The sequence below is a fragment of the Hylobates moloch genome, unplaced genomic scaffold (assembly GCF_009828535.3).
Source record: "Hylobates moloch isolate HMO894 unplaced genomic scaffold, HMol_V3 SCAFFOLD_9, whole genome shotgun sequence".
Taxonomy (NCBI): domain Eukaryota; kingdom Metazoa; phylum Chordata; class Mammalia; order Primates; family Hylobatidae; genus Hylobates; species Hylobates moloch.
In genome coordinates this window covers 115052885-115065063 of record NW_026652284.1, presented here as the reverse complement: position 1 = coordinate 115065063, position 12179 = coordinate 115052885, and the positions used below count along the sequence as shown (strand labels likewise).

The 12179-nt window shown below is 45.8% G+C and overlaps 1 protein-coding gene across 1 annotated transcript in view; it reads left to right on the top strand.

Moving 5' to 3' along the window:
- Positions 1-2667: 2667 nt before the first annotated feature.
- ZFAT (zinc finger and AT-hook domain containing) overlaps positions 2668-12179 on the top strand; it is a 240521-nt gene continuing 231009 nt past the window's right edge. The window contains exon 1 of the mRNA XM_032760486.2: positions 2668-2855. Coding sequence (XP_032616377.1) covers positions 2837-2855 — 19 coding nt within the window. The 5' untranslated portion in view covers positions 2668-2836. The remainder of the gene's footprint in view (positions 2856-12179) is intronic.

Below are 12179 nucleotides of genomic sequence, written 5' to 3'. Positions count from 1 at the left end.
AGCTGGGAAGTTGCTCTCCTCTAGGAACCATCACCGAGGCAGGTTGCCATGAATTATATACTTTTGAGTGATTTACATGCAATTCCACAAATGTGTCTTCATTAATTGAAGGCATTTTGAAATACTACTGGCAAATAGAAAGAATAGAGATGTTTGCTGATTGAAAATGTGCAAATTACATAGTAAGGCCATGGAAGAGCCAGCTGTGGACTCATCTCTCCATTTACGAACCTGGATTCCCCCATGGAAAGGGGCCATCTCTTAGTCATTTCCATCTGCCTATGGCCAGGACAGTTTCCAGTAATAATAGGTGCTCAGTAACTCTTCTCTGAATGATGAATGGGTAGGAGGAAGAAAATGCCATGGGAATAGTGGAGAAAATCATAGCTTTCCAAATAATTAACCCAGAACCATCATCCACAGTCCACAATTTCTTCTTTTAATTTGTCTTCAGCAGTCTGAGGTAATTGGGTTTTGAGACAAATTTTAAATTGTTTCATTTCCAAAATTCGTTTGGTCACAACATCTAGGAGCAATCCATCTGCTAATCAATAAACAACATTTAAATGCTGCTGTGAGAAAGGCAGACCGGCACAAAACCAATGCTGTCAGCAACCCAGGACAACTCTAATTTCCTGACAGAAATCGATTCACAGCAAAATAATGATTATTGTAAATATTTATAGTTCTAAAAGGAAACGCTCATCAATGCAGCTTTTTGAGCAGTTCATTTCCAAATAAAGATTCTGATGGGCGCCACCTAGCCATGTATCTTGTGGTGGAGGACGTGATGGCTGTGCAGTGACTCTGTGGCTGTCTTCTAATTGGCTCTCTTGGAGGCTCTCCTGGAGGCCTGGGGGGGCAGTTTGGGTACATTTCAGATGTGGTGGGGGGAAGAACACTGGGCATGGAGAGGCGAGGTCCACACCTGGCTCTTCACTATTTTGCTGTGTAAGCTCAGAAAGCCATTTGACCACTCTGAACATTCCATTTTCTCATCTGGAAAAGAACAATAATCATATTGCCCAACTTAACCTTCCAGATTGCGAGGATGAAATGAAGAAGGGGGGAGGCTATATCTGTGAGCATATATTTAACGGACTGGACAACTTTAGGGTCTTTTCATGGTTCCGTATTTCCCAAGAACAGGGTTAAGGAGCAGGCAGGAAGGCTCCTGAGAAATCAGATGAGTCATCCTGAAGCTCAATGCCCAAGGGAGTTTTCCTCCTAAAAAATAAGTGACCCCAGAACGAAGTGTTCATTCAGTAATATGACCATGCAACAGGCGCTGGGAAAACAAAATGAAAAGGACCTGTAAGCACTGCTCAGGAAGCTCGGTCTAGTGAGAACGAAGGCTGTGCAAACAGAGAAGTGGGGGACGGAGCTAGGCCAGTGCGACCAGAGCTGTGGGAACGTGAAGTGTGAGCTTCAGGGCTGCCTGAGAATTTCATGTTGAGCAGCAACCAAAGAGGGTTATTCCAGGAAAAGAAGAACAGGCAAAGACTAGCATTTCAGGGGATCCATGAACACAAATCAGTTTCCCAAACTTCAGTCTCTTGAAGTCTGCTTTTACAGTTTTTTTTGGGGGGGGGGGGGGGGGGGGGCATGTCTTTGCAGCACGTACACCATTTTGACTGATTTTTGAAAATGTAAACGATTTAAAAAGAAAACTTTATATGACTACTGTAAGCGAAAACCTTATGTCATAAACAGAAAATGACCTTAGAACATGGACCACATCAACTCATTACTCATGAAATAAATGTCAGGCTCAGTTTGTTTCTGAGGCTAACGGGGTGACCAAGACAGAGGTAAGAGAGGGAGATAATGTCAGATAGGAATGGATGCTACGTAGAAAATATGAAGTGTCTTGGAAGGTTACTTTAGATGGGTTTCGCGGGGTGAGGGTTGGGGCTGGAAGATATCATTTGAGCCGAGGACTACAGTGTTGGAGCTAAACACCTTCACATTAAAACAAAAACAAGGTCATTAAATTTCCACCAGACTCAGCTGCCTGCCGAAGGCTGTGCCACAAGCAGAGAAATGCATGAGCGGGTGTTGGAGGCGCGCACACCCAGCGCAGACTTGTTGCGGGACCAAAAGAGACCAGAGAGGAGGAAGTCGCCTTGTCACGTGTGATCTTGGGCCGCTCAGTGCTCTGTAGCCCCTAAAACCCAGCCGGATGGCTCAAAGGAAAGCACCCCACGCTTCGGGAAACGCCGCAGTTTTGAGCGGGATGCAGGTTGGGAGCACCCCGATGGACACATGAGTAAACTGAGAGCAAGAAAAGTTAACTCGCTGCCCTAAGTTAGGCAGTGAGAGGTAGAGCTGGGACACGAAGCGCACCCAGAACCCTCCTTGCACGCCCAGCCCGGCGGCCCCACATGCCGCGGGTCTAGGGTCGCGCTAGCAGAGGCCTGGCACAACCGCCAGACTCCTGATCCCGAGATCCGCGCTCCGGACCTCCCGAGGGCCCCTCCCTCGGCGTGGCTCAAAACGCGGCGCGGCGGAATCCGCGGAATGGGATAAAAAGCACGGCCTCCAGCTGCGAGCATGCGCGTTAGCTCGGCCTTGCAGGGCCGCGCTCGGCGCCGGGGGAGGGTCACCCGAGGCGGACGTCCGCTACGCAGGCGTCTGCCGCCCCGTGGGGAGGAGGGCGAAGACTCCATCCGCCATGTTGGATGCCGCAGATTCGCCATAACCTCGCCGGCTCTTTTCTTAAAAAAATAAAAATAAAAAGCGAAGCGTCAGCAGGGCGCCCCGCCCCCTCGGTCGGCACGGGAGGGGGCCCAGAAGAGCCCGAGGCTTTTTTTTCCTCCGCGGTGGGGGCGTTGCCATGGAGACGCGGGCAGCAGGTGAGCCGAGCTGGGGGTTGGGGTGAGACTGGGTGGGGGTGGGGCGCGGCGCGGCGCGCGGGAAGCCGTTTGGAGCGTCGAGTCGGGAAGCAGCGCGCCGGCCGCCGGCCGCGGAGGGATCCGGGTCTGGGGAGGAGAGCGAACGTAGTTGCGTCCTGCGGCTCACGTTCAGTCGCTGGGGTATCCCGCCGCAAGAAAAAAGCAAGGAGGGAGCGAGTGGGAGAGCATGCGCCCAGCCGTTTCCACGGCAATGGGTGGCGTCGGGGCGCGCGCCAGCGACGGAACGCAGTGGGCGCGAGGTTCGAATCCCGGCGGTGCCAGCTCTTTGACTGAGTGGACCTTGGCGGGGCTTCCTTCTTGCCTGGCCTCAGATTCCTCCTCAGCGAAATGAGTACCTCCTGCGGGCTTCCCGGCCGCGGGCTGGACCTAATAGAGTGACAGAGCTGCCACTTCACACCCGGTGCAAGTCATTTAACCTTGAGCTTGGGGTCCTTCACCTGTAATTACCACAAGGTTCCACATTTGAGCACTGACTTAACACGTTTTGCTGCTCAGCTCTCTTGAGAACTCTAATTTGTAGGTCATTTATTATGAGGAACAGAAGTTCAGCGAGGTCAACTTTACAGAGTTTAAAAACGACAGGTCTGGCGCTTTAAAAATTAACTTCCTCCAACTTGGGCTAAAATCCAAACTCCTGCGTGCTCGCCTGACTCGTACCTCCATCTTCTTAGAACAGGGCTTGGCTCATGTAAGTGTTCAGTATGTACTTAGTGAATGAAAGAACGAACGCGCTAACTGATCACGGCTGCCCATCAGTCTGGCTTTTTTTGCTGGAGTCCAAGTGACCTTTTGGAGATGCAAACGTCGTGTCACTGGGACTTACCCTGCACCGCTGCCTCTCACCAGCTTTATCTTCCGAGCCTACCAGTTCATCTACTGAAACATCTGTAGTGTGTGTCCCCATGCTGAAGGAAGTAGCGTGTCCTACCTCTAACCCCCAGGGACACCTTTCCTGACTTTAGTTCAAATAACAGCTTTGCAAGGAGCCCCTCTGCACGCCAGGCAGGGGTAAAGAGCAGTCCCAGTCGCAGTCCTGCCTCCACTTGCTGCGTTGCTAGATGTGGGAGAATGTGTCCTGGAGTGACAGAGGGCCCAGAGCCGAATATTGGGTCAGGAGACCCGAACTATATTAGGCATGCTTTTTTTAAATTTAATTTTTTTAATTTTTTGAGACAGAGTTCCGCACTATCACTCAGGCCGGGGTGCAATGGTGCAATCTTGGGTCACTGCAACCTCTGCCTCCCGACCTCAAGTAAACCTCCCGCCTCAGCCTGCCAAGTAGCTGTGACCACAGGTGTGCTGATTAGCTGTGGTGCCCAGCTAATTCAGGTGTGCTGTCTTATGTCAGCCTAAAATGAGCACCGGAGAGACCTGCTCTCCAAATACAGGTTGAGCATCCTTAATCCAAAAATCCGAAATCAGAAATGCCCCAAAGTCTGAAACTTTGAGCACTGACATGAGGCCACAGTGGAAAATTTTCTATCTGACCTCGTGAAGGTTCTCAGTAGAAATGCAGTTCCATAGCTGGGCGCAGTAGCTCACCCCTGTAATCCCAGCACTGTGGGAGTCTGAGGCGGGAGGGTCCCTTGAGTCCAGGAGTTCAAGACCAGCCTGGGCAGTGTCGTGAAACCCCATCTCTATTTTTCTCAAAAAACAAAACAAAAAAACAGTTGCACAACTGTAAAGACGATGCTGTTGACACTAAGAAAGAAATGCAGGCTGAACAGCGGACTTAAAGCCAGCCGTTGTTTATTGTTCTGTTGTTTAGCAGCTGATGCATGTGTTCTGGTGATGCTGCTGTGCCGCTTAGGTACCTTGAACACCTTGTTTTTCACTATATTAATGGTGTGTCGTATCTTTTTAGTGGTAAGGACTTATGTGTAAATAAACGTAAGAAAGCGATTGTCTTACTGGTAGCATAGAAATTCAGAGTCGGGAATGATGGCGATGCCAGGCAACCACAGATTGCCCATATGCGTGGCTGAGACAGTGACACCTTTGCTTTCTGATGGTTCATCGTACACTAACTTTGTTTCATGATCAAAATTTAAAATATTGTAAAATTACCTTCAGACTGTGTGTATAAGGTGTGCATCAAACATAAATAAATTTCATGTTTAGACTTGGGTCCCATGCTCAGGTTATCTCACTATGTATATGCAAATATTCCAAAATCCAAAAACATCTGGAATTCTAAAACTTCTGGTCCCAAGCATTTTGGATATGGGATCCCGAAACTGTAGTTTATTTGGGAATAATAGGGGATTGCAACTTAGATACGTGCGCTATGCTGGATCATAGGTACATCCAAAGAAGTTGGGGCAAATGGAAACTTTTAAGACCCAAAAGGGAAGTCCACCTAAGCGGTTTTGAAACAAAGACCATCGGTTTCAGAGGCTTATTGCAGGAGTTGGCATTAGTCCATTGGAGACAGGCGCATGAGGCAAGCGTCCTGTGCAAGCAACAGGCTCTAAGGAATTCCTGGCATAGTTCCTGTCATAGGCATACTAGCATGAGGGCCCTTCCTTCATATCCCCTGGCTCCATTTTGTTAGAGTTTGACATGAGTGACTCCATTTTGATAAACGTGAAATATCTTCTCGATTGGTGCCTTCCTCCTCCCACGTTGTTGCTTATATAGAGAGAATGAATTGCCCACTTCTCCACTTCTGGAATTTACCCAACAGTTTTAAAAAAGAACCCTGGACATATGTTGAAGTTTCCTTCAATTTCCAGCTGTACCAAATGAGAAAAGATCATATTTTAAAAGTGTTACTGTCAACTCATGGTCAGCTAATTTCTGAAAAGAGTTTCCTGTTTTGGTTGATTTAGGAAAGGGAGTACAATGAATGATAACGAGGTGGAGTTGCATGTGGTCTACAGGGCACAGCTGTAGGTGGCAAATGAGCTGAGATGGTCATTGTGTGAATTGGAGCCCTCTTACCACAGTGCTCCCTTCTCAGTGGGCTTCTCATTTGCCTCCGGTGAAAGGATTCCTGTTTCTTTTCTCCCCATACCTTGCAATTTACATAACTTTTCCAAGATAGCTATCGTTAAGTAGAATTAAGCTCTTGCCTAGGGCAAGGGCAGTCAAGAATCAGATATATTAAAAAGTCTCCTTAATTGCATTTCCCTTTATAGATAGTTTCAAGCATACAGCCTCTGAAAAAGTCTGCACCAAGATGGGCTGATTTAATTATGTAAAAGAGATTTAGCCTAGAGTTAAGTTTTCCCTCTCTTCTCAGCTGTTTACCCTTTTAAAGTTTCATTGTTTTTGCAGTTTCTCAAGGGCAGGCATCAACTTTCAGGGCTGGAACATTTAGCAGGGTAGAAAGAGCACGTGCTCTGGGTCCAGAGATCTGCTTCTCACCAGATTCCTGACCTAAGGGAAGTCACAGAACCCTTGGGACCCCAGTCCCTTCACTGGCAAAGGAGACACAATCCTGCCACAGGTGGCTGCTGATGGCATTCAGGAAATGGGATTTGTCTCTTCCCTTCCCAGAACCAGACTTCCCAGTGTACAGCTCAGTACATTGTCATCCACTCGCTTCTTGAAAGCATTTGTGGATGGAAAGGCAGAGCCTCCCAGGCTCAGGCCATCCTCCCACATCAGCCTCCCGAATAGCTGGGACGACAGGGGTGCACCACCACACCTGGCTAATTTTTGTATTTTTTTTGTAGAGATGGGGTGTCACCAGGTTGACCAGGCTGGTATTGAACTCATCCCAAGAGATCCACCTGCCTGGGCCTCCCGAAGTGCTAGGATTATATGCTTGAGTCACTGTGCCCAGCCGAGTAATTTTTTTTTAAATGTCATTTTAAAAATTAAATTAAATTAAATTAAATTAATTTATTGACACCGAGTTTTGCTCTTTGCCCAGGCTGGAGCTCAATGGTGCGATCTTGGCTCACTGCAACCTCTGCCTTCTGGGCTTAAGCGATTCTCCTGCCTCAGCCTCCCAAGTAGCTGGGATTATAGACATGTGCCACCATGCCCGGCTAATTTTGTATTTTTAGTAGAGATGGGGTTTCACCATGTTGGTCAGGCTGGTTTCCAACTCTTGACCTCAGGTGATCCGCCTGCCTCAGCCTCCCAAAGTGCCAGGATTACAGACATGAACCGCTGTGCCTGGCTGAGTAATTTTTTTTAAAAGAGAAAAAAAAAAGAAGAGCAAAACAAAATAGACATTTTAAACATCTTACAGATTTAAAGTTCCCTCCTTTTTTTTCAGGGAACACAAAATATCTAGATAATTGAGTTTACTTATAAAGATAATGCTTGGCATATTAATATAAAAACAGGGACTTAAAATTGGGTAACAATTTTCTTTTTTTAAATTAAAAAAATAAAAAAAAGTTGTAACTGGACATATTTGTTTCTTTATGGGGTATAATGTGATGTTATGATTTATGAGTATAATGTGGAATAATTAAATCAAGCTAATTAACATATCCATCACCTCAAATAGTTATCATTTTGTGGTAAGTAAACATTTAAAATTTACTCTTAGCAAATTTGAAATGTACATTATTACTATATATTCACCATGCTGTGCAATATGTCTCAAAGAAAAAACTATTCCTCTTGTCTAATTGAGGCTTTGTACCGTTTGATCATCATTTTTTCCTACACCCTCAGGCTCTGGTACCCACCATGCTACTCTCTGCTTGTTTGAGCTCCATTGTTTTACAGTTCACATGTAAGAGAAAACATGCAGTGTTTGTCCTTCTGTGCTGGCATATTTTACTTAGCACAGTGTTCTCCAGTTTCATCCATGTTGTCACAAACGACAGCATTTCATTTTTACAGCTGAATAATATTCCATTGTGTATATGTCCCACATTAAAAAAATCATTCATGTGTTGTTGGCCACTGAGGCCGATTCCATACTTGGCTATTGTGAATAGCACAACAGTGAACATGGTTCAGTCATCCCTTTCAATATACTTGTTTCAAATCTTTTGAGTTCTTTTAAATCATGTAATACATGGAGCTGCAAAAGGTGGAACTCTGGAATCGCGTGCCTTTGTGTTCAACACAGTCTGATCAAGGCAGGATGGGTGGGGTAGGGACCTGGCCTTACAGGATGCCAGTGGAAGCTGCAGGTTGTCTGAATAAGAAAGGGGCGGCATCCCTTACTGGGCAGTGGGGGAAAAGAGGATCAGCTCAGCCATGGGACCTGGAGCCAAGGACCAGGAGAGCTTGGGGTGTCCTGGCATTGCTGGAGGGCATTTTAATTCAGCCCCAAGGCTTCTTGTAGGGCCCTAACTGGCTTCCTTCTTAGTGTTAGATATTCTCCTTGTGTCCCTGCTGGTGGGCCTCTTCAGGAGTTGCTACCATTTCTCTGCCCCGTAGGGTTATTATTACTGCTTATAAGTATTTTTTTTTTTTTTACTATCAAGCTGGTCATCAGTTTACCTAGATGTTTATGCCAAACTTTGTGCTGTTTGCTAGGGATGCAAAGTCCAATATGACATGCTGTTTTCTCTTGAGGATTTCATGCAGTCCTGGCAGTGGAAAACGGATTCCTTTAGGAATGGGGCTAGGTGCTATGATGGAAGTAAGCCTTGAGTATTGAGGCCTTCAGAGTGGGTGCATCTACCCCAGCCCCAGGGATTGTGGGAAGGCTTCCTGAAGGAGGAGATGTTTCGAGCTGGGTCTTGTAGGGTGAGCAGAGGTGCCCTGTAGAAGGGACAGCTGGTGCAGTGACACAGGTGTGACCCACTCTTTGTGACCAGGTGAGCACTGAGTTTGGGGAGGGGCATGGGGTGCTGGAGGTCTGTGATGAAGGGCCTTTGAGTAGTGGGAAGCTGTCAGGACTTTATTTTGGAAACTTTGAGGGACAGGAAGATAACAAGGCTGGCTGATTAGCCTTTCAGAAAGAAAGATCTCTGGCAGCTGCCAAGAGACAGGTTTTTTTTTTTTTTTTGGGTACTATGTATATGCTGAAATGCGTAGACCTTAGTGTAGAGTTTGACCACTCACATAACCCACACTCCTAACAATATACAGAACTTCTTCATCAGCCCAGAAAGTTTTCTCTTGCCCCTTACTATCCCATCCCTGCTCCTCACCCCAAGCAACCACTAGTCTTTTTGTTTGTTTGTTTGTTTGTTTGTTTTTGAGATGGAGTCTTGCTCTTGTTGCCCAGGATGGAGGGCAATGGCACGATCTCGGCTTACTGCAACCTCCTCCTCCCAGGTTCCAGCAATTCTCCTGCCTCAGCCTCCCGAGTAGCTGGGATTACAGGGGGATACCACCACACCTGGGTAATTTCTGTATTTTTAGTAGAGATGGGGTTTCACCATGTTGGCCAGGCTGGTCTGGAACTCCTGACCTCAAGTGATTTGCCCACCTCGGTCTCCCAAAGGGCTGGGGATTACAGGCATGAGCCACCACTCCCAGCCACAGCCACTAGTCTTGATGTCACCATGGGTGAGTTTCTTCTTCTGTAGAACATCATATAATTCTTTTGTGTCTGGTTTCCTTTATTCAGCATAAAGCTTCTGAGATTCAGTAGTTTGTTTCTTTCTGTTGTGTGGATACAACCATAGTCTATTTCCAGTTTTTCGTTATTGGGAATAAAGCTGCAGTGAATGTTCCTGTACAAGCCTTTTTGTGGATATTTATTTTCATTTCTTTTGGGTTAATAAGTACATAGGAGTAGAATTTCTGGGTTATAGAGTAGTTATGTTTAACTTTTTAAGAAACTTCTAAATAGCTTTCCAGAGTACTTTGTATCATTTTACAGTCCCATCAGCAAAGTCAGAGAATTCCGCTCGCTCTCTGTCCTCACCAGCATTTGGTGTTGTCAGTCTTTCATTTTGCCTTCCCTAGAGGATATGCAGTGGTATCTCCCTTAATTTGCATTTCCCTGATGACCAATGATGTTGAGCATTTTTTCTTGTGCTTATTGGCCATTTGTGTCATCTTTAGAGAAATGTCTGTTCAAGTCTTTGGCCTATTTTAATAAATTGGGGGCTGGATGGTAGCTCACGCCAGTAATCCCAGCACTTTGGGAGGCTGAGGCGGGTGGATCACCTGAGGTTAGGAGTTCAAGAGCAGCCTGCTCAACATGGTGAAACCCTGTCTCTACTGAAAATTTAAAAAAAAAAAAAAAAAAAAAAATTAGCCAGGCTTTGTGGCTCACGCCTGTAGTCCCAGCTCTTCAGGAGGCTGAGGCATGAGAATCGCTTGAACCTGGGAGTGGAGGTTGCAGTGAGCTGAAATTGCACCACTGAACTCTAGCCTGGGCAACAGAGTGAGACTTGGTCTCAAAACAAATAAAATAAAAAATAAATTGGGGGCTGGGTGTGGTGGCTCATTCCTTCAATCTCAGCATTTTGGGAGTCTGAGGTGGGAGGACTGCTTGAGGCCAGGAGTTCAAGATCATCCTTGGCAACATACAACATAGTGAGACCCCACCTCCACAAAAAAAAAAAAAAAAAAAGAAAAAAAAGCTGGGCATGGTGGTGGATGCCTTTGGTCCCAGCTAATCAGGAGGCTGAGGTGGGAGGATTGCTTGAGCCCAGGAGTTCAAGGCTTCAGTGAGCTGTGAACATGCCACTGTACTCCAGCCTGGGCATCGGTGAAACAGTTTGTCTAAAAATAAATAAATAGATAAGTAAATACATAAATAGGGGTTATTGTCTTTTTGTTGCTGGAATGTAAGAGTTCTTTATATATTCTGGATATTTGTCTTTTGTTGTACATGTATATGTGTGTGTGTGTGTATGTTGTGAATATTTTCTCCCAATTTCTGCTCACCTATTTGTCTTTTATCTTTTGATGAACAGAAGTTTGTGATTTTACTGGAGTTTTATTTGCCATTATTTTTACAATTATAGGAAGTGCTTTTTGTATCTTCTCTTAAGAAATGTTTTCCTACTTTAAGGTCACTAAGAAAAATCTCCTTTTTTTTTTTTTTAGAGGTTTATATTTCTTGCTTTTGTTAGGTATACTGTCCATCTCTAATAAGTTTGTGTATGGTATGAAGTAGGGATGGAGAATGTTTTTTTCTTGCATGTGGATATCCAGTTTTTCTAGCCTCGTTTGTTAGAAGAACCTTTTCTTCCTCCATTGAATTACTTGGGCTCTTTTCTTGAAAATTATGCGTCAGTTCACTCTTGAACTTTCTTGTCTGTTCCATTGCTCTATTTGTTTATTCTTTATCAGTACCACACTGCCTTGATTACTACAGCTTTATAGTAATTTTTAAAGTATAAAGAATAAGCAAGAGAACACTTTTTGAAGGGACAAAAATGCAGGCAGGAGAGTTTCATTAGGTGCTGTCCTAGTGCAGTCCAGGCTGTAGGGATGAGAAGGGACAGATTTAGAGAAATAGTTCAGAGAGGAAGCCCCTGGGACTGGTGAGGGCTTGACTTTTACCTTAGGGACCTGCAGGTATTCCATCTGTGTTTGTTTCTAGGGAAAGAGGAATGGTGAACATAACAGGCTCAGGGACACGAAAACTCTGCAGGTTTCCTATGTGCAGCCCTGGGTCTGTAGTCTTCAATTTCCTCCTATGGTGGTAGAGAGAAGCATCTTTTGAATTCTGCCTGTTTTTGTTTCTGAGTTGGTGCAAGGGGCTTGTTCAGGGCTAGCCAGGTTCCTGGAAGCACCTTGGGAAGACCCTTCCTCGGGGAGAGAGCCCCATAGGGAACCAGGCTCAGGTAATGCAGGGAAAAGGGGCCCTGCGGGGAAGCAGAACTGGATGGAAGTCCTGGTCCTGCTGTCTAACAGCCCCGGGACCTTGGCAAGTATCTTGAGTCACCATCGCTTCCTGTATTATATGAAAATGGTCCCCACAGACCTACTCGGTAGCGTGCTTGTAGAGTTTTCATAGAGGAGGATTGGAAACATACCTGGCATATGGCAGGGGACTTTATTCTTTTCCACCATCCGTTTTTTCCTTCTTTCCCTCTCCTCTCTTCTCCTTCCATTCTCCCTCTGTCAGTCTTCACCTTCTTTCCCTGAACACTTTATCACTTTTAATAGTATCTGGGAGGATTAAATGCATGAGGAGGGATTGGATCTAATCCCTCATGCAGTTGGCAGGGGCATAAGATAGGGCTTGGTCATAACTATCATTTCTGTAGACCTGCTCAGTCAGGTGCTTCACACCCATTCGTTAGTTTACTCTTCATAAAAGCTCTGCAAGGTGGGCTTATTATGTCTGCTTTGCAAGCGAGGATACAGAAGCTCAGGCTGGTCCCTGTGGCTGTCCAGCCCCACTCAATCTCTCCCTAGTGCTACTGGCCATCT